Source organism: Chaetodon auriga, chromosome 16 (assembly GCF_051107435.1).
Source record: "Chaetodon auriga isolate fChaAug3 chromosome 16, fChaAug3.hap1, whole genome shotgun sequence".
Lineage (NCBI taxonomy): Eukaryota > Metazoa > Chordata > Actinopteri > Chaetodontiformes > Chaetodontidae > Chaetodon > Chaetodon auriga.
The window spans coordinates 9,779,839-9,806,397 of NC_135089.1; the positions used below are offsets into that span (position 1 = coordinate 9,779,839).

Here is a 26,559-nt window from a genome sequence, read left to right on the forward strand (position 1 = left end):
ACACAAAGGGGCGTGGTCAGAAGAAGCCTTAACATTTCAACCCAAAGGCGGCTATGCAGCGAGTTTTCTGCCTCTCAGTGAATCACTTTTTATTGTTTAAATATGGGACAGGCTTGGTACAGCTCAACTGGCCTAACAATAAATAAATGTTTAATATTAATGCATTGCCTTTAAATCATGGTGACAATAAATACATGCGCTTTAGCTGATTGTTCTCACCTCCCGGGTTTCAACTTGAAGGCAGGCTCTCCAAATATGCTAGCTCACTCTTAAGGTGGCACTTTTCAGCTTGTTTGTCCGTCCCAAGTAGCCATTTAAAAGGGGTGTGTTTGTGTGTGTGTGTGTGTGTGTGTGTGTGTGTGTGTGTGTGTGTGTGTGTGTGTGTGTGTTGATGCTGGCTGTCTGTTGATATGCATCCAGAGACGCCAGTGCACATGCTGCACATTACAAAACAATGTATTTGAGTTGAAGGTGGGAAAAACATACTCTGCAATTCATTTTATTGCTCTGATGTGGCACTAGCTTGATAGAGCTCAACTGGCCAAACCCTAACTTAATATATTAGAATAATAATGCACTTACCCCCCTCTAAATCACAGTAACATTGTACAAATGTGCTTTGGCCGATCATTCTTGTTGAATTTTGATGCTGCATTGTTGTAAAATATTAAAGATATTCAGTCAAAGCAGAAGAAGACAGAAAAATACACAACGAGCTCACAAAAGTCACAACTTTATTGCACCTTTATAGTTAACTATAGTGTGGTAAGAGCCACTTTCATTATGAAAGGTCTCTTCCCTGGTCAGAAAAGGTGGTGCGAAATATATAACCATCAATGCAAACATGTGAACCGTCCATTCACACTTGTGAACGTTCCCCTGTGTCAGTTTGAGAGTCACACCCTACGTCGATTTCACAGCCGACAAACACATCGTATGGAAATTAGACCGTCATTGCCTCTCTTGTACTGTACACACTACAGTGACATAGGGAAGGTCTTGCATGGAAACAGACAACTCTCTTATACACAAATGAACTAACACATGTGCAGATTAATTCTCAAGTTAACATCCACCAACTGATCCGAGTATTAGTAGTACATTAAAGATCTGTGTCTTTTCTTCTTTAAATTATATATTTATAACATTAATTCCTATACTTTTTTTTTTTAAAGCCAATTCAAGGCAACATCTCTAGAATGAAAAGAAATGCATGGGCAAATCTTTACAGCGTTGGAGGGAAACGGGTAGCACAAGATGGACTGTACAGTCTTCTACACTGGCAAAGCATTTTTGTTATAACTCTAGTTTCTCTACGCATCTGTGCCCGGATTGGTGCAAGATGATCCCATGGTTTCCACACCTGAATTACTTTGTATAAAACAGTTTCTACAGGATGTACAGGATGCAAAATGGTGGTCCAGGGAGAGACTCCGATATGAAACAGGGGGCGTCTGATCAGAGACGAGGATGGGAAACAGGATGTCTGGGTTCCTGAGTCTTAGCCCAGTTTCTAGGTGACCAGCATGACTGTCAGAAAATTGCATAGAGATATAAGATACAAGGGGAAAAGAAATTCTTAGCATGTGGCAGTCCCATTCTAACACAGTGCCTCAAGTATAAAATGTAACCCTTTTATTTCAATACACTGGTAATGAACAGTTTGTGGCGAGGTTTGTTACAGAGAATGGAAAGGTCAAATCTCCAGACTGAGAGCTTCTGAACGCCGGACTGATGAGATGAGCTACATGGTTCCATAGCTGCACAGTAGAAAACAACGGCTCCTGACTGAGTTCCTCCAACGACCCCCGGCGTCTACTCTGCAAATGCACATTGTACTATGAGCTGTCAGAAAACAGTAACATCCAGGTAAACTCACAGGTGTGCAGAAACTCAGTGTCCAATGTGTCGTTTGTCGATGTCAACACTTCCACAAACAGCTGAACGGTTCATGGGGATCGGCGTAGCATCTTTTTGTGGCGTAAAATTCATCAACATTAACTGTAAAATAAATCCACTTTGTTAAAGGTCCAGTGAGTGGGATTCAGGGGGATCTACTGGCAGAAAGATAATATTCACAGATGTGTTTTAATTTGGGTATGATCTTCTGAAATTAAGAATCATTGTGTTTTCGTTACTTTATATCTACAGAGTCCAACATGTGGCACCGCCATGTTTCTACTGCAGCCCAGAGCGGACAAACCAAACACTGGCTCTGGAGAGCGCCTTTCGTTTTCTACGCAGCCGCCGTAGTGGAGAGTGAGGCGAGCTGTGTTCAGATGGCTGCAATGTGCAACGTCGCCACAAGAGGCCACTGAATCCTACACACTGGACCTTGAACCAGAAAAGGGTAGAAAACCAAAACAACAGAACTAAAAACAAAATTCATCTCAGGAAGTTTTTTAACCAGTTTAAACATGTATATCAAAAAAAAAAAAAAAGTGGCAATTTTAAACCTTCATTTCACCAACAATATGCAGGCAAAATTTGGTCCTTAAAAACAAGCCACATGGCACAGACACTGCAGCAACGTAACACCACTGCGGATAAAGATATAAAATAAGAAAACTATGCAGAAATCTAAAATAATATACATTTTAATTAATAAACAAGTTTTGATCTTTATAATTTGGTATAGAATAATTTTAAGAGATTTAAAAAAAAAAAAAAAGGTCACTTTTTTTAATGTCCATCTCACTGAGCCCTTACGTCTGCAAAAGCAAGCTCTGAGATTGTGAACAGTTTAACACAAGACAGCCAAAGTGTTGCAGATATACTTTCTCATTTTTAGCCGCCTCTTCTCGAATATAGATTTCATTTCATAGTAGCCTGATTGTTGGAGGAACAACCAAACTTAAAGGGTGCCACTGATTTGAAATGGAGGTGTTTGGGTTTCTGTTAAATGCTGCATGCATAGAAAGGCTTGAGCCACTTACTGTGGTATTTGGATTAAAAGGGGATATGAGGGAGTCAGAGGGGCCAGTGTTACTGAAGCCTGACGATAACGATTTGTGTTCCCTTAAAACTGAGACTGAAGGGGGGCTGTCGGCCAGACTGTCAGTGTCGCGTCTCCTGCTTTCAGTTCATGTAATTCATGAATTTGGGTCTTAAACTTAAAGAACAGAGAGATAAAACAAAAGAGTGAGAGAAGGTACAGAAGTTTGGTATACAGTATTGTTCTCGCTATTTCCAGTCAGCATGAGCTCAACGGCAATCTGGGCTCTCAGCGACGGACGCCAAAAACCCTCTTCCCTCCGGGTGTTACAGACCACTTGTTCCGCCTGTCCTGGATCTTCTGGAAGATGTTGCTGCCACTTCTCAACCTCTCTCTCTTATAGTTTTTCATTTTCTTCACCTGTTTAAATCACACAGAAACAGAGATGAAGAAGCGACAAGGGGCCTCGAGATCAGCAGACCTGAAGGCAAACTGTCATTTGACATGACATTATCATTTCCTGTTGTGTTGTCTTCACCTTTCCCCTGTCAAAGTCTTCGTCCCACTCGTCGATCACGGTGTCGCACCTTGCATGGCGGACGTCTTCGATAGCGTCTCTACTAACAGCGGAGGCCTCTCCATCCCAGCTGAGGACTAGACAAGACAAGCAAAAGCTATAAACACATGATCAAATTAAAGTATTGGCATTCGAAGATGTCAGCTGTCCAAGAGCGCTTGGCGTCTCACCGTTGGCTCCGTAGGCCTTGTCGGTGGCGTTCCTGAGCAGCTCCTCTACCACCCCGCTTGTCTTTTTCCCATCCCAGGCAATGGGGGCAGCCCGGGACAGGGTGTCTCCTGACGCGCCTCCATCGGCCGCCGGCGCCTGGCTGCGCTTGTAGCCGTCCTTCACTTGGCTGTCCCACATGACCACTGTGGCTGGATTTGGGGAAAGAAAAAAAAAACAACTACTTAATCATCATTAAATCTGACATTCTCAAAATGTAATGAGTCACACTCAGTTATTATAACTGTGAAATGGCTGGTCACTTAAAGGAAAGGCTGAGACGCTGTAGCGATGCAGTGATTTTCAGCAAATGACTCATCAACACAGAGTGGTATTGTACGCGCTGCATTGGCATGGAAACAGGATCGCACATCTCTCACTGCAGTTTTCATAGCAGGGACGCACGGCCAAGCTCGCATACCTGTGCCTGGTTTACTTATTTTGCCGTTCTCCGTGGCGGTCTTTTTGGCGGGGGGCTCCGCTGCTTCGGGCTCGTCGTTCTGGCCGTCCGAGCGTCGCCGGCTCTCCACCCACAGTCTCACCTCTTCTTTTAGCCTCTTCTTCTTCCTCTTCAGTTTCTTTTTCAACATTATCAACTCTCCCGAGTCTTTGTGATCGCCTGCAGCCTTCGTCTCAGAGGTGCTGTTGGGGAAAAAGTTCAGCGAGGTTAAGGTTCGTGCTTACTGCAAACAGGGGGTAGATGATTGGATTTGGCAATGAAAGCCAAGTTAGCTGAGCAAATTATATAGTTTTAGAAAAAGATGCTTGATGTTGAGAAACGATAAAAATGGGGACAGTACAGTATGTACCTCTTTCTCTCAAAATGAGCTCAGAATTTACTTCAGGCGGCACATTTTGAACAGAAATAAGAATATTGGGAACTAAAAAAAAAAATTAATTATTAATGATTAACTTCAACCCACGTTTCTGATGCAGAGCACGCTGACGCTGCGCCCTGCAGAGCTTCAGCCAGCTGCATCTTTTTCTTCTTCTTCTTCTTCTTAATCTTCAGGGAGTCCCTTCCCTGTTCTTTCGGACTGGACTCACACTGCGCTGGGGTTGTGGCAGCTAACGGAGGCGTTTCCTTCGACTGTTCCACATCTGGATGGGATGTAAGACTCCACATGCCACCCTGACACCAGTCCTCGTCCTGGTTCGATGTGTCCAGATGAGACGGGACGCACTCCCTCTCCTTCATTTTCTCGCCATCCTCGTTCTCCCTCTTTCGCTTTTTCCTCTTCTTCTTGCGCTTCCGTTCGGTAGCCGATTCCACGAGGTCGGTCGGCGTCGCCGCAGATTGAGGCGTGACCGGCACTGCGTCGCCCTCCACCTCAGAATGCTGCCGCTTCTTTTTCTTCTTCTTCTTGGGGTTGACTTTTTGAGCCGGGGGGCTGCTGAGGTCTGGTTCTTGGGCCAAGGAGCTGAGGTTGTTGGAAGACTTGGGGCTCTTTGGGCCGGCACTATGAATCCCGTTGGTTTTGAGAGAAAGGCTGGCGTTTGGTTTTTGCAGTGTGGAGAGAAGGGACTGTTTCTGAGGGCTCTGCTGTTTGAAGGATCCACTAGAGTGGGCAAAAGGCTGCGATGACTGGACTTTAGGTGAATGAAATGGACCAGCTCTGGAAGAGAACAAGAGAGAACATCTGGATTTACTCACTTCTATTTCAAGTGCATTCCCTATGTGGTATGTGTTCAGAGCCCATACCTGTGATTGTGAGTGGGTGAGGCAAAGGTGAAGGGGTGAAGTTGATTTGGATGCGTGGGGTCACGGGGCAGCTGGCGTGGCAAAGGGGGCAGAGCATCAATGCTGCTCGGACTCCGGCTGCGAGCCTGCAGTTATCGACATAAATAAAAACTTGGTGGTCTAAAGAAAATAGCCATGAATGTGACAAAAATAAGGAAGGTTAAAAGGGATGGCAGGAAAAGATGGAGGGAGGGAAACAAAGAGGAAAGGGTATGGCAGAGAAGAATTAGAAATGGTTAGAAAAAAAGGACAAACGAAAGGAAAAGAAGACCAACTCTAAACAAGTGCTACCGTGTGGTTGATTAGACAGGCACGCTGGAGAAATAACACATTACAGATAGCAGAAAATAGACTGGAAAAGGAGAGCTCACTTGCCTTAATTAAACTACTTATTGAAATCAATGGTCAAATTTGGGATAGCAGTGTGGAGTGAGGCAACAGGAAACCAAAGTATCATGAGCTTTCAGTAAGACAGGAGGAGGTGCTGCTGCTGTGGATGGGAATGAAGTTCACCTTCTTGGCTGACAGGGCCAGTTTCTTGGCAGGTGGAGGTGACATGGTGCTGGTGGCTTCAGATGAGATGTTGTTGAGGGCCGGGGGTTTAATTTTCGCCGTCTTCTGCTCCTCTGTGCTCTGAGAGCGCTCCACGCTCTTGGCTGGGGACGCCAGGCCGTTGGAGCCTTTCCGCGGGGTGGAGGGAGTCTCTCCTGCTGGCGCACTTTTAGGGCCGGCAGAGTCCTGGCCGAAAAACAAAGGCAGTGGTTAGGCTTCAGCGCATATTTGGACATGTCCACAATGTCAATGAAAGAGTGGGAAGCAATACACAGGCGAGCAGAAAAGAGTACACTGAACAGGTTAGTTTCAAGTTCACTTCAATGCAGGTTCTGCTTATATTCCAAGACCAACTGATCTGACATGTTTTATCAGGATCCAGAGTTATTCAGTATTTCGTGTGTATTGATGTTTGTGGATGTGTTGCACGGCTTCCGCCACCAGGTTGTGCCTTTGAGTAAGAGGAGAGAGCTTTGAAGCAGAAGTTTGTTTACTATCTCTACACCTCAGAGCACTTCACTCCAATGCTCATGTCTATTCAGGTGTCTGAATCTCAAGGATTTACCATTATTCCTGATTATGTTTATTTATCCTGATCTTTACTTCCCTACAGGTTTCCCCAAACAAAACAACATCTATAGGGACATCTCAAATGAATATTTTCTATTACATGTTTTATATTACACTGAATTCCCCTGTGTGGGTGGGATTCCTTAAATTGAGATTTTAGCTGAAATTCATTCAATAACTAGAAAACGTTCTACCAGCCACCACTGTAATATGAATTTTTCATTAACATTATTGTTTTCCTATTTCCTGTGCCGTTAAATAGCCTGTATGCATTTGAAGTATGACTTGTGTTTTCATTGCAGATATTACCTTTGAGTCAGTGGTGTCGGCAGAGGAAGAGTCAGACAAAGACTTAATTGAGGTAGACGCTGCCATGCCTCTGCCCTCGCCACCCTGCTTTTTATCTCCCTCCGTCCTGCCGACCCCATTGTTGGAAGGTGTTGGAGTGCTGCTGCGGGACTGCGCCTGGCTCTGGGGAGAGGGCTTCTTCAGCTTCTTGAAAGGTTCCTCGATAACCGTGGGTCCACCTGGCAGCTTCGGCGGGCCGTTGGAGGTTGACGTCCAGTTGGAGAGTCTGGGCTGTGGCTGAGAGCTCACACCGTTCCTGGCAATGGGCAAGCCCAAACCACCATCCATGGACTGGATCTTACGCAGCTGTGCAGGCTCAAGTTTCTGAAAAGAGGATCATTGCATTTAGAACTTAAAATTAAGTCCACGTCAAGTCCACGTGCCCGACTGTGGCTGCGGTCTTGTCCCATACCTTCGTGACCTGCGGGGAGGAGAGAGGCCCGTTCAGGTTGGCCCTCTTTATCTGTTCAGACGACACACTGTTCTTCCCATGATGCAACATCCCCTGCTTGGTGGTCTGCCCATCTGCATTCTTCTTGGTTTCGGGGATCCTTTAATACACACATAAAGGCTTCATTTAATATGTTCAGGGAGAAAGAGACAACACTTTGTGTGATCTCTTGCGGCGGCTCACAGTGTCTTACCTCAGGTAGAAGAGGACGTAAGCCTGCTGGTTCAAGACCACTTTGATGTTACTGGAGTGCACCATTGAATCATTCATTTGGTACCATTGTCCGTTGCTTGCCTAAGAGGAAACAAGGCAGAGATGACATTTTTAAATGAAGCAGGAGGCCACAAGACGCCCACTACAACTCTAACCTTATACAGCAAGTGGCTGTGAAACGCATGAATTTAACCTGACGTATGTAAGGGTACGTACGTATAGCACAAAAGCCTTTTTCCTAATTTCTTTGTTTTTATTTGACTTTCTTGACATTGTCAGAAACAAGGTGTCTCATCTCAGGCTGTTTATCCTTACATTGTCTTTTTGAGGGGAGGGGGCTCATCTTACCTTGACATAGCAGTAGTAGTGGCCAGCGTGACAACTGTAGCCAGAGTGCACCAGAACAGCATAGAGGCCGTACATAACCGGATCGCCTGAGCTCTGAGACATGTAGGGTCGGATGTTCAGGAATTCTGGGTAACCAACATCCTGAAAAAGCACACGGCAGAGGCATGAGATGACGGAGAAATGAGACGGCACTTTGCAACAGCCGCCAGTGTGAGAATCCTTTGTTAACCTTTGTTATTTTTCCTCCGCTGAAGTTGGCAAACCTCTTCAGTGAAAGGGTCAGTACGTTAGATGTTCGATGCACCGTGAAGCGCTTGGTCGCTGGCACTTTCTTTTTGCACCTGAAGAAAAAAAAAAAAAGGATAGAGACCGTTACCCAAAAAGGATCTTTACGGTGATTAATGGAAGTGAACGCCCTGCAGATTCACTTTAAAAATGTAGACGCTCATGGACGAGATGAACAGCACTCACTTGGCACACATGTACGCATTCTCTCCACTTAGTACGTCTGGCTTAACAAACAGTTCCAGGGCTCGCACGATGTTTGCTGCTTGCTGAAAGACAGAAAGAAAGATAAAAAGAAAATATTACACACTTGTAGAATATTTCCACATAAATAAAAGTCATGTCGAGATCTTGTGTGACGTACCCGTATCTCCACGGCAATGTCCAGGTAAGGGTCATACGTGTCCGACACACTTTTACAAATAGAGCATTTCACTGGAAGACAAGATTGAAAACAAATCTGAGCCTTTCTGAGAAAAGCACGGCGTGCATGTGACGGGGTGATCAGCGATTACTGGAATATTTCACACAAGCCTCTGTCCCGCTTCCTGTAAACAGACGACTCACCTCAAACGACTGCCTCTGACTCGCAGATCACACAAAAGACCTTTACATTCAGCACTCTTCCCAATGTTTTTTACAGATTTGAGTCCCGTCGCTTATTGGACCAAACTGCCACAAATTACAAGTTGCTACCTCATCTGAAATTGCTGCATCTTACAAATACACATATGATTGATGACACGCTGAATTTAATCTCAGGCATCAAAAAACAGCTGCCCAATCAGAGCAGAGGATGTAAATGATAAGCTACACAGAGTCTGCACACGTGAATGCAGCATGAAGAGTATCTACCTGCATCAAGCTCTTTTAGTCATATATCTGGTCTGGCAAAACCAAAAGCAGCAAACGTGGAAATTCAAAACAAACAAAACAATGCCAATACCTCTTGACCTGAGGTAACCTCCAAAGATCTGGTGAACCAGCGTTGTGGCCTGGGTCTGCCTGTCGAGCCTGCAGACATGAGGGAAACAAAGAAAAAGATTAAAATAACACTCATGTAAAAAAAACATATTCTGCTTTTCAAGAAACTAGAATAAAAGCCGTACTTGGGGTAGCCATTGAGACAGGCTTTCTGCATGGCATCGATGGTGTACCGCAAAAATTCATGGGCGTCCTCCTGGCTTCCAAAGCGAAAATGTCTGGCAATTTCTGTGGGAGATAAAAGTGCACGTTAGCTGTGTGCTAATTCAGTGCTTCCACCCTGAAAATTAAGTGCCTCGTGACAATTATTATTACGATTATTATTTTCCCCACACCACTCGGAGGGCAAGTAATGGAGGCCGCTTTAGACATAATAAAAAAAAGGTGAGGCGATGTGTGTTATTCACTGCACAGGATCAAATGTTAATTGCATAAATGTGAAATTTTTATATCTGCATTATGTCACAGATGAGCCACGGACATGCTGACAAAGAGGAGGTCCTATTAGCAATCCTTTTCTAAAATATATTTCGCTAAACACCAACGAGGCTCAATAAAGGACAAGAGCTCTAATTCATACCCCGACAACTTCCTGTCAGACTTTAATGCGAAACAAACAAGTGCGTGTTCTTCAGAAACTAGTCAGGTTATCCTTGATCTAAAAAGCAGTCATGGTATTATAGAGTAGCAGTTTATAAGATGTTTCCGCCAGGCAATTATGCGCATGACATGTACATATTATAAAGTCAGAATAAGTGAAGATCGCTTATGTAATATGTTGTAAAAGTTAAAGAGTACACTTTCATGGGTACTTACAACTAAGGTTAGTACCTCATGAATCTCAGACATGCAGTTCAACGGCAACCTAATAAAAAGCTTACAGTCACTTTGAGAACTCAGTCGACTGACGTCTCATCTCAAAGTCTACATTAGAGATAATGTAGCCCTGAAACCATTTACCTCCACTGTTATTTCCTAATGGAGAAAGGGAAAGTGTGAGCTGGCACAATTATAATGTGGTCACCGCCACGTTCCCAGCATAGCGTGAGTCACCCCTGAGTCGGGAAAAGGAATAAGACACCATTGGTCTAATGACCTGTTCGGGGCACTTCTCACGGATGAGGGAGAAAACATCTTGAAGGTATGAAATCTGTGGGCGTACGATCGGGTGGTTGTGGTTTTATTTCGTTTGCGACACCCCGTCTGTGAGATCCTGAGGCGAGCTGCACTGAGCTTTTTCAATTTTAGTGTGATGACACTGCACCGTATTTGTTTTTGTTTTGTTTTATTTTTGCACAAGAGGCACAGATGTTGAATTTTCTCTATATGCATTCACGTTGTCATAGCTGTGGAGGCGCATTTCTAACTGCGGGGGTGGCCACCAGCTAAATGGATGTAAAGGAAACCATAAAACACACACAGTGCATCTCTAAGTCCGGGTTGAAAAAAGGGAAAAATGGTGGACTGTACGTTTTTGTGCTAAGGCTGCTCCTCTCAGCCTGCAGTCACAAGGAGACAGAGAGGGCATTGGGGAAGGGGGGTGGGGGACTGAAAAAGAGGCGCAGGAGGTGGAGACATGATTGCAGCAGCACATAAGGAAGAGGCAGGCAGGTAGGGAGGGGACTGGGGTGGAGGGAGGGCTCCTGTGAGACTACAGCACAGTGCCTCACCATGTCAAGGTGCAACTCACACCTCATCTCTACTCTCTACATGGTGTTCATTCACAGCCTGCAGCCTCTCCGCTCCACTTTTGGACTGCAGTTAGTGGCTGCTGTCACACGGGACGCCGTGGCCACTGTTGCGTCATCGTGCCTCTGGCAGTATTCACCCCCCCTCAAAAAAAGGTGTCTGTGACTCCTGACAGAATATATACTGACTGAAGACTAGCAGGAACAGACTGCTCAGGCACAATTGCGCAATGTCAAAGGAGGCTGGTGGTCTTACTTTTCAGGTCTCTGATGAAGGAGACAGGCTTGATGGCATTGCCCGTGTTGGCAAAGGCTTGGATGATGTGGTTCTGCATTACACAGATCATACAAAAGCCTGACTGGTGACCTGAAATACAGACAGCGACAACAAATAGCATCAGAGCCGCCCACAGATTATTGTGACTGTATTCAAACTCAGAAAAACATTTCTGTCCTTAATAAATATATTGCAAAAATTAAGTGTGACACAGATGTGGCTCCTTCATACCAGTTAAGACACAATGGATTAAAAAGCAAACTCAGGGTTAGGCTGGTGGTATTTACAAAAATCGTGACACATCAGTTTGAAGGACTATGTGATCAGCAGCTTACTTTGCTTTTCTCCCTGATTTACTGCTTCTCTTTCCATTACCTGAAGCATATCCTGAGCAGTGCCCGCTGCAAGAGCTTCTCATTTACTGAAAACTCTGGTGAACCGTGTTGCAGAAGAAAACAAATGGATGCCAGAGACTTAAAATCTGGGTGAGAAATCCGTTCAAACTGATCTGCTCCAGGCCTCTCACTCCTGGCTGATGACCATGGATTCAGCCAGCTAAAATGACTCTCTAGGAAGTGTAGCTACCTAATGTCAGCTAATGCTTAAACTTCTCGAGTCAGCTGAGGTTTCCATGTGACACATTTCAAAACCTTAATCTTAAATATGTACTTGATGTCTGCACACACAATGTCATGCTTAAAGGCTAAAGCTACAAGTCTGAAGCTTAACATCAGCATCCTCCTCAGATGTTAATCCATTTATCGTAAGTGAGCAACACTGTTTGTGTATTTCAGTGCAGAGGTAGTTCACCCAATAACATGTTATTAAAAACTAAAACAATAATCAAATATAGGCTACTTAAAATGTTATTTTTTCTAACATCTCTTGACTTGTTTGGATGCTTGTGTATGTCGCTTTTACAGATACGGCTTGAGGATATGAGGAACGAGCCGTGAGTTTGGCAAATGTAATGATATCTAATGCATCTTGGCTCACAGACATATCAACAAACAGTGGATGTGTCAGTCCTAAACAGGTGTTTTTCTAATGCAACCTGTAACCCCACAAAATAATGCCGAGCCAATAACATGCTCATTGCCTTTGGACATAATGCTTTACTACTGTAGGTAGCAAGCTAGTTAGCAAGACATGCTAACATTTGGATTTCTCAAGTCTGCTATGCATCACACTTCTTTGAGCCCATGCACATCATGTAGAGAAACACTGGTGCCTAGTTACAGTTACTAAGCTATGATTGGACAGTTGCTGTTTGGAGGAGGGGTTTAACAAAGGGTCAACTGCTTCAGGGCCTGAGTAAAACTTCCTGTGAACAAATTGGCCAACCAAAGCAGCTGTTTTTGTTTTTCTTCGTCAGCTGCCAGAGCTTGCGTTCCACAGTGACATCCAGCCACATGTGTCTGCACATAGGGTAACAGTGGCTAGCGGGGTTTGAATCATTTGTATACGTTAAAACTATGTGGGTGTGTGATAGGAAAAATACAAGTGAATGAGAATGTACATGCTGTGAGTCTGGCAGCATTTAAGAGCTCGATTCAAGTACTCACAGGCACGGCTGTGCTCCTTTGAGAGTAAGTAGTTGGCAAGTGGTGGGGTGTAGGTGAGACACTGCACTGTGGAGTTGAGGAAGCAGGTGTTTCCTAGGTTGTGGAGGCCGGCTCCCACCCTGTACACACGCTCCCATTTAAGGGTTAGCTTGTTCCCTGGAAAGAGCATCTTCTGCGGGGCGGGGATCCCATCGCTCTGGCCCCCAACCACGTTTTCTGAGACTGAAGGAGGAGCGCAGTGAAGTTTCAGAACAGTATTACACAGGACATAGAAAGTAGCTTGTATGGCTGGCAAGGAAAATACAGGAAAATGTCAAACTATGCGCTCAAGTTGAGACCTTACCTTGCCTCTTTATTTGGGGAGGCTCAGTGGCCTTCTGGCCCGTAGCGCCCTCATTCCTGGGATTGAGGATCACATACTTGTTCTTCAGGCTGTCCAGCTGATAGGAGAACCCCTTGCTGGCAGGCTCAAACTCTATCTTCTGCAGAAGGACCTTCTTGGCAGAAGAGGCCAACAGTTTGTTGAGGTCGCCCTCATCACCCGTCTCCTTTCGACCAGGTTTTAATGCCTCCTTGAGTTTATCCACTATCGGCATTGTTGGAACATCACTGCAGAGAAAGTCGGATTGAGTGACAGTGTCATAAATTGTTCACATGGTCACTTCACTGGGCCCACATGAAGCTCTACAAACCAAACAATCCTCATTTCCCCACATGTCATCTTATTAGGTTGATAACACTGATGTCAGTTTTGTTTCATAGTCAGTGTGCTGGGATTTGAACCTGTGACCATTGTAGTGTTAAAGGCTTTCTGAGCTGTAAAGGAAACAAAAGTAAACCCTTAGGTGCTCAAACAAATGCGGACATTTATCTCTCAGATAATCACCTAAGTGTTTAATAAAGCCCCTGTCCACTTGTGCTTCAGTGGGTATCTCTCCAGGACATACAGTGTATCCTGACGGGGCTCCACAAGAGCTATAAGGACTGAGTGCATCTGACGAGCCAGCTGGGTCTTGGCAGCTGTCCCCACAGTCAGGCAAGACATTAGACATTGGTAACATAGGGTGGGGGGAGAGTGTTTGAGATAGCAGAGGAGGAGGATTTAAAGCAGGGTGTAAACAGCTGCCAGGTCAAATTCTTATAATTTGCTTTGCTTGAATCAATGTTTTTTATTGTTATCTTCTGGAGGAAGATGGCATGTTTCTGCTGTAAAGCTGTATATCATCAAATGTTACCATCTGGACTATCGGTCATATGAGAGATGAAAAAAAAAATCCACTAAAAGATAACAAATGTTGCTTGGAAAAAAAAAAAATCAAACATTAGCACTGGCAGTCTGCTGTCCCTTTAAATACAGTGCAGCTGAGTGCACTGAAAGGACCATTTCGGTGTAGATAACAGTGTATGCACATTTCCACAACAGCCGTCTGCCAGAGTCAGCCGAGTGGATGACTTTCTGACGTGTTATTTTCTACAAAAGGCAGCAGGCAGGCAAAATGTGCTCAATGCTGACTGAGGGGTGCGTAAACCAATCATTCAGTCTCCAATTCCTCTCGGATGTGGCCGAGGCTGCCCGAAAGTGCACAACAAACCCTTTAAAAAGTGAAAGCATTACATCACATAGATGATGCAGAGTGCCACACTAACAACACCGAAGGCATGGAGAGTCATGCTCATCAGAGCGGTCAGTGACGTCACGAGGAGGGAAGGAGGGCTGAACATGCATTGTATGCACAAGGGCACGCTGACCTTCACGTGCGGCTGATACTGATACAACTAAGAATGACACAGCCCACAGGGAGACGGCGAACCGCAGTGATGCAACTGCAAGACCGAGCAGCAGTGTTGATACACTGACCACAACACAGGTGTTTGATCAGACTGCTGTCACGATGACTGGTAATTTAATTAGCACACAGAAACTTTCTAATGTTTATGTTTGCCATCTTGGCAGCTACACTGACAATGAGCAGTTAGCTGAAACCTTGTCATTAAAGGGACAGTTCTGATCTGTTTGATGCTCTAAGGTGATACAAGTTATTCACCAGTAGTGATATCTGTGCATCAGACATCGGCCAATACTGATATTCTATCTGCACTGGACATCATATACACAGATACTGACATATCTCCAATTTATCTGTGACGGGCCAACCAATATGTCTGTCGGGTTCTACTGTGCATGCATATAAGCTGTGGCAACAAAGAACTGATTCCCATGCATAGACACAGAATAAGGTCTTATCGTGTGATTGGTTGATTGAGGAGATTTGCCAGTTCCATCTTACATTAAGTATAAAAGTACATCAGGTAGTGTGAGATGCCATTAGATGTTAAGAAGGCTAGAAGGCTCCTGATGTGAGATCTGAGAGCCGAATCAAGCATCGCAAATCACAAAGGACGTCATCTTCAGATGTGGATGGTTTAAACCTTTTTCTTAAATGCTGCACTGTAACTTTAAATCCTTCAGGCGGCTTGACACCCACCATCTGTTTATCCATACCACTATCAATGAGGATGTCAAACAGCCTTATGTCCAACAAAACAAACAAAAAAAACAGAGGTATATCCATATTCTCTAGTTAAACCATTTCAAGTAATGAACATAAAACCAAGTCTCACTTATATGTCTTCTAATGACTTACGCTGGTTATAAAAAAAAGAAACTAATCTGCATGCCTCATACTTTGGAGGTAATCCTCACACTGACACACTTATATTCATCAGGAGTTGGAAGCATAGGAGCTGTTGATATTTTCTTCAAATTGTAGCAAGTGTAAAGGTGCACCGGCACATAATATTAAGACCAGTACATTCATTAAAAACAGGCTAAAGAGGGATAAAGTGACTTTACATGAGACAGGCAAAATACTTACAAAAGGTTAATTTTAGAGAGATTTTATAGAGTTTATTTCATTATGTCTGACTGCAAAAGTTGCATTTAGTTTGAACAGCACCACTGCACACCTTGATGCAATTTACAGAATATTTTGTATTTGTATGTATTTTTATTTATTCCTTTCCCCATTCATTTCAAACCCATGCAAAAATACGAAAATGAAGGCTACCTGAAAAGTCTACCAGAATGGTGTTTTTGGTACAAAGCAGAAAAAGAAGAAGCTCTAACCAGAAGTTATCATGTAAATGTCATGCGGTGTTGCAGCCAACTCTTGTGTTTTGGATGTCACAGTTTTCTGCCATGCGACTTGATATCGGGGGCACTTTTCACTATTTTCTGATGTATTATAGACAAAAGGATTGATCAGGTATATGAGAAAATAATCAGGAAGTTAATCAATAATGGATATAATGTTAACTACAAGCCCAACACTGATATTAGCTGCAGGATGTGTGGTGACTTCAAGAGCTTCTCAAAATACTCTAATTATGAAACAGGAGTCAAAAAAGTGAACCATGTGCGTGACCATGCCGAGATTTTTTAGATCCACCCAGATGCCCAGATAGCATTACGGTTAATCTATACATTTTTAACTATCGTTCGGCACATTATTTAATCAACGTAATTATGTTGCTGGCACAGATAATGCTGTTGGAGCAATGACAAAGACAGCAACCAAAAAGCAAATGCTATTCGTGCTTTACTTATATAATAAGCACCTCCAATCACAATGATCCACTCGTGGACTGAGAGTGCCAACATGACTTTATCGGGAGCACCTGAAGGCAGCACGGCCATTGCTGTCACTTCTAAAATCCCTCCATCATTATTACTTGATTAGATACAGTTTGACTTCACGGACTTTCACCTCTCATGGTTCGTAATTATCGTTATTAAGTCCACCAGCCGGATAGCCTCTGTACACCAGTTGGAGTCAACTCTTAGGGCCAGTCATCATGGCTTAAATGCTAGGTTGCTAACATCAACCACAGCTATCGTTAATAACGACCTGGACGGTGTCATGTTTGGAGGCAACCCGACGTCATTACTTCCATATACATCTCCACCCATTGATAATTTGTTGTAGGTATTTTCCTGCCGTCCTCTGTATCGTTTTCTGTCTTTTTAAGCTTGACAGTAGCAGCAGCAAATTAGCCAGCGAGCTAACTTAACGTGGCGAGAGCCTCCAGCCTCCCTCAATGCTGCAATGTGGGTTAGCATCTGAGCGTCCAGGTGGCTAACATTCCCTAACCTACACATCCTGGCTGTTTGTCTAACAACATCACTTTAGAAATGCATGCTAGCATTTATTACGTAGGTCAAAAAGGCGTTTATTCACTCACCTTTCGTTCAGTCGTCCAAAATCGTTGACGGTAGGGGGGTACGCTTCCTCAGCTGTAGCTCTTCGGTCTGGTATTTTCGCCCATGCTGCATTATCAGAGGGCGGCAACAAGAATGACTGACGGGGATCAAAAGCCAATCAGAGTACAGGTCATGCCGTAGCTGAAAGGTTCAGCCAATCATCGCTCAAAATGACGTTGCGTTGTCGAGAGAGAACCACACGTGACTTCCAGCCACCGCTGTTTACCATTGATGCAATCGGCACGATACATCTCCAGCAAATTTCAATGTAACCACCGAAAGCGCCGAAAAATCCCTCTGTTGTAGTCTGCAGTTTTTGTTAAGCTCGCAGCATTGTGACGAAATAAAGCTGCCTTTTGCTCAGATAAAAAAACCCTTGAAGAATTGAATCGTTTCCGTCGTGTAAATATCCTTTTACTGCTGATTTTACTAAACATTTCAGAATTCATCCATATTAGGTTAACCCTCCCGTGCAGACTTAATGCTGTTGGGGCGAACTAAGGACGAGTACAGCGCAGAATATTCACTGCTCTTACAGAAGATTGAGCTTGCGTTTCATCCTGGAGCACATTAAACCAATGCAATATCTTGCTGTTGTGTCCTGTAACTGGCGCTACAATATTTCATGTAGAAATACTGAGGATATCGTGTTAATAATAGCACATTTGTGCACACGGATAAACTCGTGAAGGAATGTCTGTGAGTGTCGCATGCTGTTATGTCCACTAGGCGGCAGCAGATCGCTGTTATAGTGTCGCAAAGCAGCCATTGATACTGTAACGACTGCCCTTTGCTCTAATAAATCTCGTAAATACGGATTTAAGAAACCCATAATTATACATGATAGTTTTATGGGTTTATTATGCTGTTTGTTTCTGTTCCCTGCAGTATGACTTGCTGTATGCTTCTTTTCCCTGCACCCATGTGTGCCTGTTTGGACTAATGCAAATACAATTTTTCTGCTCCAGTCAAGATCTGTATATTTTATGCACACAAGCAGCAGACAAAGCCACTCTGATTCTTTGATCAGTTGTAGTCCTTTGGGACTGAATGGGAGTCTCGTCAGTGTGTGCACATTGATGTGAAAATAACCAGCGCAAAGCATCAAAACACGGTTTGGCATTTAATATAATAGTCAAATGTACAGTATTGTTTCAGCTGGACATGCATGCAAAAATCATCTCAAACGTCTCATGTGAAACCAGCACAAGACATCATACTTGACTACAGTTTCAAATGAAGAATCTTTACACACTCTCATATTAATTATTAAAGTCACATGACATTTGCTCAACACTTTTCTGGTCATATCAAAGGCTCTGCAAGTAAATGGATGATTGGTTACAGTATGTTCTTTAAACCGCTGCCCTAAAAGGTGCAGCGGTCAGACAGTTAACAATTAGGCCTACGAGTTGACCTTTAATGCGCATAAAATGTGTGTATTTTGCTAATACTGTTAAAATATTTAGTCTTATTTTTATACAATACCAATGTGTCATTTGTCACAAAAAGTATCAAAATGTGGCCATTTTTCCTCAATAGAATATGATGAATCATATAACTTCCTTAAATAAAATATGCTCTCACACTAAAGCATTACAAAGAGGAGAGCTGCAATATAAAAAATACAAAATGGAGGATTCAATCCTCTTTTTCAGCCATGTTTCATTAGAGACAATATGACTGCTGTGACAACTGTGTTCAAAGTGCATTCTTGTCTATTCAGGATTATTTAAAGAAAACAATTAGCAAAAAACACTGATTGTGCTTACTTAAAACAAACAGGTTTTCCTCATCTTTAAAACAAACGGAGGGGAAAAGTTTTGCATGCTGTGCACGAAAAAAGAATCCGAAGCAGGACAGGCAAGAGGTGGCGCTCGCTCCTTGTGATAGCTCTGCTGTCACAAATCACAGCGCCCATTGCCAGCTAATGTTACTCATGAGCACACAGATTCACAGAATTATTACACTTTGAGTTATAGGTATGTATGTGTTGCATTATAGACTTAAAGTTCACTTTAAAAAATACCTAAAAAAAAGGAAAGTAATAGCATGAGAACAAAAAAATGCTATGAACAGTAATACTGGATTGTGATGATTATCCCTTTATTTTAGCTGAGGAAGAAGTGGTTTATGAGGAAGTGCTTTGGATTTAAGGGGAGAAGTATCTGAAAGTGCTGAATTCATAAGACTGTTGATTAAAACAAAAAACATAATGAGTCCTGCAAATAAAGACAATATCACTTTTTTTCAACCTCACCACAGAGCACAAGTTGTGGCTCTCTTAAGAAAAAAAAAAAACAAACAAAAACAAAATAAGAATTTGACTTTTTGTGTTTTTTGGTATCTATATCTTAGTACATTTCAACCGCAGACATCCTTGGACGATTGGCCAGTGGTGGAGTTAAGGGTCTTCGATGTCCAGGAAATCCCTTTTGGGCGGTGCTGTTCCTCTGTACCAGGCACAAGAGTCATCACTCCTCTTGATACAAGCAAAGTGTTTGGCCTGTTGTCCGCTGACCGTCTTCTCGATCACCCAGTCCGTCCACAGGCACTCTGCCGGGCTGCTGATCATGCAGGGGATGGAGGTGCAGCGAGTGATCTGAGGACCAGAAAAAAAAAAACAGACCAAGATCAGAGATTAAACTTACAACAAGCAGTGCATCATTCAGGACTATTTTAGATTGTGGTAACTCCGCTTTAAACGATTGAAAATCCTTCAGCTTTACCTTGCAATCACAGCCCATTTCATAGCGCTGAGTCAGGCTCTTCTTCTGGGTGGCACTTGTGGCCTCCCAGGGCTCAATGAAGTCACACAGTGTGACATGCATCGTCCCGTCAGCCTCCAGTTTGCCTGTAGTGGAAGGAGAGCAGCAAGTCAGAGGTAGCGAGATGCAACCCAAGTGCTAGAATAAATGTGTGCATTTTACATTTCTGCAAAACAAATGTTCTTTACACTCAAACTTTATGCTTCTTTTTTGTTATGACAATGCTGCAGTTAAGGTTTCGTTAGGTTTAGGCACAAAAAAGATCATGTTTGGCTTAAAATAACCAATTTAGTTGCCCCAAAGACAGCTGGAAAATGCCTCAACGTCTAGTAAAAAACACCCAGTTTTGTCGCCACATAGACGGCTCAAACAGGACTCAGCTTATGTACATGTAGTGGCAATCTGATCTATGCTACTTTGATACCTGATATGATACAAATACAGATTTAACACATGCGTGGTTTGCAGAAAAATACAATGCCAGCATGTTATTCTGGCAAGTAGGCTGTGAGATGACAGAAAAACTCATATGAAGATAGACCAAGGAACAATATTTGTTATATTTGTGACGTGTACTGTGGTGAAAGTTATACCTGTGACGAGATACTCCTTGCCATTAGTCTCCAGAGTCACTCCACACACTGCAGAGGAGGGAGCGGTGTAGATGGCATCAATATCCTGGCTGGGACCTTTGAACATCTGGCAGTTCAAACAGAGAGAAGAACATTCAGATTCATATTGGAACTTAGTTTATAACCCCAACTTGAAAATGATAGCGTTGTCCCACGTACCTTGATTTGTTTGATGTCATACTTGATCCGTTTGATGGGGTTTCCATAGATGTCATTGCCAACGTCAACCTCATGCTCTCCAACTAACTTCGCCCTGATAACTGGAATGAAGCAACAAAAACAACCCCACGTTTACATTCGCCACATTTGAAAGACAAAGCGAAAACACTATTGTCATGCACAAACTGAGCTGGATCTGGGTCCGTCTGTATCTGATCTAAGCCCTACATAGGTTTGGCAAGCTGCAGTTGGCCTCAACGCATTACTGTGGCTTGGATCTGAGGAGTTTGCATGTGCCAGGTGCTGGGAAGGCTGAGGCACATGAGTGTTTCATCAGCTGCAATCAGAGGGAGGAATGTGTGCTGCCTGCTCCGCGGGCTCCTGGGCCGACACAGGAGGAAGCTAGTCAGCAAATCTTTGAAAAGCTGAACTAGAATGCGCCGCTCGCCCTCAAGGCCTCTCTGCCGGCTTGCCTCTCTGTCTGGATAGAGGTGCTGACATGCAAATCAGCCCCCCTCCCCACTTTCTCTCTCTCTCTCTCTCTCTCTCTCTCTCTCTCTCTCTCTCACTCTGAAGTCTGCAGCTTCCAGATTCAGAGAGGTTCGGACGAGGGGGGGGGGAAGAAATCTAACAGTTCAAGTGGAAAAATATTATCAGAGCCATACGGATGAGCCTTTGAGCTCAAATACTGAGTATTCAAAAAATATGACTCATGGGTTTCACAAACACTGCTGCTGTCGTGTGAATCCAAATGTTGAAGCACAGCGTTGCATTGATCACATGCCGGCTGTGGTTGAATACCTGTGGATTACGAGTCTCATTACAGCACATTCACATGACTACTACACTGAAAAAAAAAAAGGGTTTACAAAATCACATTCAAATTCAAGTTTTTAAGTGGACGGAGACTAGCGACAGCGCTAATGTTAACCAGATGTTCTCTCTGAAGTCCTGGTTCAGTTCTTGCTTTCTCAAGGTGGCAGCTACTGACTTCCTCACACCACCGCTAGCTGCCTTACCAAATAAGATCAAGCTTTTCTAATTTGCTTTTTATACGACGAAGGTACGAAGCTGCGTGTGCTCTAAATTGATGACAATAAAGGCTTAGGGAAGATCTCCTTTTAAGGGTCTGAAGAGTCGACCTTTAAAAAAAAAAAAACAGGGGAAAAAAGGAGAGCGTGTGCGCAGATGGAGAGAGGGATGGAGTGTTGAGCAGGGGGAACATTGGAGAGACCGGACAGGAGCAGACTACAGAGGTAGCATTAGCCTAACAGTGTCCAGGCCTTCAAAACAGTACTACAAACACACAAGCTGAGAGGAGGTGGAGAGCACAACAGAGGGAGGATTGAGTCTGCAGCCAGGAAAATACTGAGCTGCGCAAGCTGTGCGCTTTGCTGCACAGCCGCTGTGAAGTGGCGGATATGCTGACAAACAAGCTGCACAGGCTAAAGTCACGGCTTAGAATGACAAACTACACGATTTTGGTCGACAAAAGGCAAACTCGCTTCAAACAGTGTGACGCACACAGAGCAGGCAGCACAGAGAAACTCTCAAAGTTCTCTGGCTACAAAGTGGATTAGTGGTAATCCCCTTCGCCTGAGTGTGCAGAATCACACACAGACGACTTCTGCTTCTTCCAGTGTAAAGTAGGGCAGGTGAAAATATGCACAGCATGTAAAAAAAACACTGAAATATGAGGGCTTGTGTGAACGATATATAATCTGAGTGTGGGTTAGCTTTTTGAACTGCATTCAACAAGTAAAAAACAGACAAAGTGTATTATTTCACTTATCCAGAACAAGCTCTTATTTCGCCAGTTCCACTGAAGCGCTAATAATAATGAAGGCTTGTTCTCTAATTAAAGTCATCTAGAAATATGACTTAATTTTCGGTGCTGATACACACTGTATTGGCACAGGATATGATGATGTTTACTGGAACAGGCTGACCAAGCCCTTTAAAAATCATAAGTCTCAGAATACTTGGTATTAAGGGAACCATCTCATTTTCTAGTTACTCAAACAATAAACACATTATTTTGTAAGCAGTGTTGTGGCTGTGGGAGTGCTTTTAAAAAAAAAACAAAGAGAAAAGCAGAAGAAAGCAAATGCATGTCATGTAATTGCAGGGCCTGTACATCCATTTTCCTCTCCAAGAAGCCACAAAGTGGTCTGACTTTGAAGGAGAAAAACTTAACTGCAAATTCAAAGCGACTCCTCAAAGCTCATCCTCTCTGAGGATACATGGATCTAATCCACCATTATCCCTTCGTTAGCTTTTAAAAATGAAATTCCACAGTGTCTGAAACCTCTGCGGTCATCCCACCAGTGCAGAAATGTGCTAATAGCTTGTCTTTCCGCCACCACGTTTTAACGTTTTATCTGTATTTTTTCTATTTGTGGGTCACATGGGATGATGCTGATGCACAGATGTTTACTTGCAGCGCTCTAAAGGTGAGCTGCTCTGCATAAAATGATCAAATCAAAGCATTTTCAGCTTCAGTGGGCACATTAAATGAACTGACAGATCGATGCATTAGCACCGGTGATGCTGGAGTTTTGGGCAGCAACCTGGTTTTAATGTCTGTTTACACAGCTTGCAGCTCCAGGCTGTGTTTATACCGGAAGCTTTCCTTCAGGATGGCACAGGTACACTCTATAATCACAGAGAATTGTGAAATCAGCTGCAAATACATAATGAGAGCAGCATATGACCGCCCGGCATTCCTCTGCCTCGGCTAAAGGCCCAAGGGATGGATTTCAATTTATGAGGAAAGATTTTTGTGTGTGTGTGTGTGTGTGTGTGTGTGTGTGTGTGTGTGTGTGTGTGTGTGTTCCTGCTCCCTCTGTTTTGATGAAATAAACTGAGCTACATGTTTACAACTCCAGCTGTACTTTGTTTTTGCTCACTGGAAGAGGAGGAGAAGTGAGCCAGGCTCTAGTATAATACTGAGGTCAATTAGAGGCAGAGGCGGAAAGTAACCAGCTCAAACTGCAGTCTGCTGTGATCGACTTTTACCTGTTTCTCACTTTTCATTAGGATTTTAGAAAGTCTTAGCCTCCCACAAAGAAAATGCTCCATGAAGCACAATGCATCATCCTCAAATCTGACGCCTCAAAGGGGCCCAGTGACCCAGTGACCTCACACGTCTGACTGCGCACTCTGACCCTTCTTCCTCATTTTAAAGATTTTCACTGACGACACTGAACAGTTACCGAACAAGCTACTGTTGCTCTTGAGTAATTTTCCGTAGGCTCCAGACACTCTAACTGACTCTGTGCCTGTGCCACTTAAGTAATACTTTCACTTCAGTAAACTGTATGAGTCTTAGTAGGGGTTCCTCAGGCAATGTCTTACTGTAACAGCATGGGAATACCATACAAACGATGATCTACTGACTGAAACTGCTTTTAATCCAAGTAACTCTGATTTACTGTGACAATCAATCACCGACAGTTCAGAGGAGAGAATGGAAACTAAAATAATTCAAGTCAACTGAAAGAAGAGGGAGCTGGAGCAGATCTCATCACTTCACACCACCCATTCATTTTCTAATAAGCAGCCCTTGACTCTCCACGCCAATAACATCACAAATTAACAGGCTTTTTCTCTGACATTCAAAAGAGAGCCAATATTCTTCTTGATATACTGTTACTCGAAGGAACAGTTTGGCTCTGAAGATTTCTAATAACAAAATGGTGGTTTTATGTCAGTAGGAGGGTCTATCCATGGTGCTGAAGCAGGAGCAAGCTGGGGGGTTAAAGTCATATTAGGACCTGACCCCACTGAGCCGAAATGAATCAGACAGGGAGTTCAGGTGACCATCTGCACCTCAGTTTAAGCTTCAAATCAATGCAAAGGATGGAGCTCTGTGCCTTCTGTCCGGCCAAATGACTGAGAGCCTGCGTCTACAGCTGATTTTAAAGGCTCCTCTTCGTGCTGTGGAGCAAGGAAAATGTACAAAATGACACTGAAAATGTCAACGATGATGAGCAAACTGCGTGCCAAGCATTAGAAATCATGTCAGAATAAGAGAGATTTCTATTGAACAGTTAGTGGCTTTTGCTATGTGGTGTCTTACATTACCTCCATGGCTGCATTTATATATATATTAAACTGCCCTTTACAGTAAACTCTCCGGCAGGATGATGTGGTTTCTTCACCCTCCAGTCGTGGAATCCAATGGTAAAGAGAAACCTTTGAATAAGTCAGCTTCTGTACACATACCACACACTCAGCCAGCTCAAAAAACCAAGAAAAAAGGCCCTTAGCAAACCCCAATTTAAATAGCTGCACAAGCTGGTCACTGTTGAGACTCTCCTTAGCTCAAGCCTGTGTCGGCGGCAGCAACAGGCAGTGTTTTGTAACAGGTAAAACTATCCGCATTGGCCTTTGAGAAGGACTAAATGAAATTGCTATTTGGTAGTCATTAAGAAAGTGCACCGTGAACCTCTCAACGCCTGAGCTGAGGATGGCAGGAACGATTTGTTTTGCAGGATCCTCTGCATTACTTGCCCCACAGTCACTCAGGATGAGTGGGAAATATTACCATGGCTATGCTGTCTTCCTCTGAAACAAAGGATAACAGGCAATGATGTGGCAACAACACTCATCAGACTGGATCCCTGATTGCTGAAGGATCTGCTGCAGATCAGAAAGTAGCACTAACCTCCCAATATTGACCAAATGCGATAAAAATGCCATAAAGAACATGAAGTACATTACTGTCACTATCAAGGCTGAACAATCATCAACAGATGATTGGAGAGAAAGGGGAAAAAACGACAGAGGAGGGAGGTGGAAAGAAAGATTGAGAGACAGAAAATTCCATCCTCCTCCCCCTGTAATTGTAAACATAAGAGCTGGGTGAGTTTTCCCTCTCAGCATTCACACTCCCAGATCCTCGACAGCACATATTCAAACAAAACAGTGACTAAATGCTGCTTCTTTTTTTTTTTTTTTTTAACTCATTCATTTCACTCAGTGAGGCAACTTACCGACGTCTGAGCTGCAAAACGCCTGCTGAGGATGCGCTGGGGAGCAGCTGCAGGCTTCTGCTATTTCTTCTACTCGCCAAAGAAACAGGATGGCCAGAGTGACAAAACAACTGTTCGCCGTCCAAGACATCTTAGAAAACTATGCTGTGTAACTTAAAAGAGGCGGTGGGGAGAAACACTAAACTCTGAAAGGGAGTTGCGCGGTGGTGCAGTCCTTCAGCGAGCAGAGAGGAAATCGACCGAAAACGTCCTCCGATGCAACAGACGGTCCACTTGTCAAAGCAGGAGATGCACAAGGCATGAGAGGGAGTTCATTCCTGTAGAAGACTGCGCTCGGGCTCCTCCAAAATCTGTTTTCCACTACCGTCAGGAGCAGTTTTTATTACCGCAGGCTGGCAGCAGACTCCTCCCCTGCTGTGGTCTCAGCCAGTGAGCGCAGCAGCAGCAGCAGCGAGGAGCCGAGGTCAGGGGCTCCCAGGGTTTTCACATCCACCCGCCGGCCCCCGTCACCTTCTGTCACAATGCTGTTGCGTGGAGAGGTGGATGATCGTGCTAAACATTGGGGTGACACATGTGTGAAGTCACCCTCAGCCACACACACACACACACACACACACACACACACACACACACACACACACACACATATGCATGTTTTTTTTCCCCCTTTAATCACGACCTCAACTTTTACCTTCACATTTAACCTTTGACTTTCCCCCAAAATCTCAATCTCAGCCAAAAATAACAGGACACTAACTTGATTTGATTTATTTATTCTGATATAATCAAAGCCTACTCCCCTGGCATGAAATTAGCTAAAAAATGGGGGCGTTATTCATTGAGTTGGAGGTATTTCCTTATCTTTCTATCTTGATGAGTAAATCTGGGTATTGTGGTTTTGACATTCCTACAAATTAAAGGAAAATCACTGTATTATTCCCGTAATGAATCCCCGTGGGAGCATGGATCAGTGAAATTAATGGCAATCTGTTCATGAATTT

The 26,559-nt window shown here is 43.7% G+C and overlaps 2 protein-coding genes across 2 annotated transcripts; both read right to left on the bottom strand.

Annotated features, from left to right (window-relative positions):
* Positions 1-717: 717 nt before the first annotated feature.
* usp36 (ubiquitin specific peptidase 36) lies at positions 718-17,088 on the bottom strand. Its single transcript, XM_076752622.1, has 20 exons — positions 16,984-17,088; positions 13,085-13,350; positions 12,742-12,963; positions 11,156-11,266; positions 9,337-9,439; positions 9,174-9,241; positions 8,592-8,662; positions 8,414-8,496; positions 8,172-8,283; positions 7,943-8,083; positions 7,575-7,675; positions 7,343-7,481; positions 6,892-7,254; positions 5,974-6,198; positions 5,422-5,546; positions 4,643-5,335; positions 4,141-4,361; positions 3,683-3,871; positions 3,474-3,589; positions 718-3,355 (listed from the first exon to the last, which is right to left on the bottom strand). The coding sequence occupies exons 2-20, from the start codon at positions 13,335-13,337 to the stop codon at positions 3,224-3,226; spliced, it is 3,468 nt and encodes a 1,155-aa protein (XP_076608737.1). The 5' UTR covers positions 13,338-13,350; positions 16,984-17,088; the 3' UTR covers positions 718-3,223.
* A 1,024-nt stretch (positions 17,089-18,112) lies between these two features.
* timp2b (TIMP metallopeptidase inhibitor 2b) lies at positions 18,113-26,024 on the bottom strand. Its single transcript, XM_076753469.1, has 5 exons — positions 25,559-26,024; positions 20,562-20,662; positions 20,364-20,469; positions 19,732-19,856; positions 18,113-19,604 (listed from the first exon to the last, which is right to left on the bottom strand). Exons 1-5 carry the CDS (start codon positions 25,686-25,688, stop codon positions 19,407-19,409), a joined length of 660 nt encoding a protein of 219 aa, XP_076609584.1. The 5' UTR covers positions 25,689-26,024; the 3' UTR covers positions 18,113-19,406.
* Between the last annotated feature and the right edge of the window lie 535 nt (positions 26,025-26,559).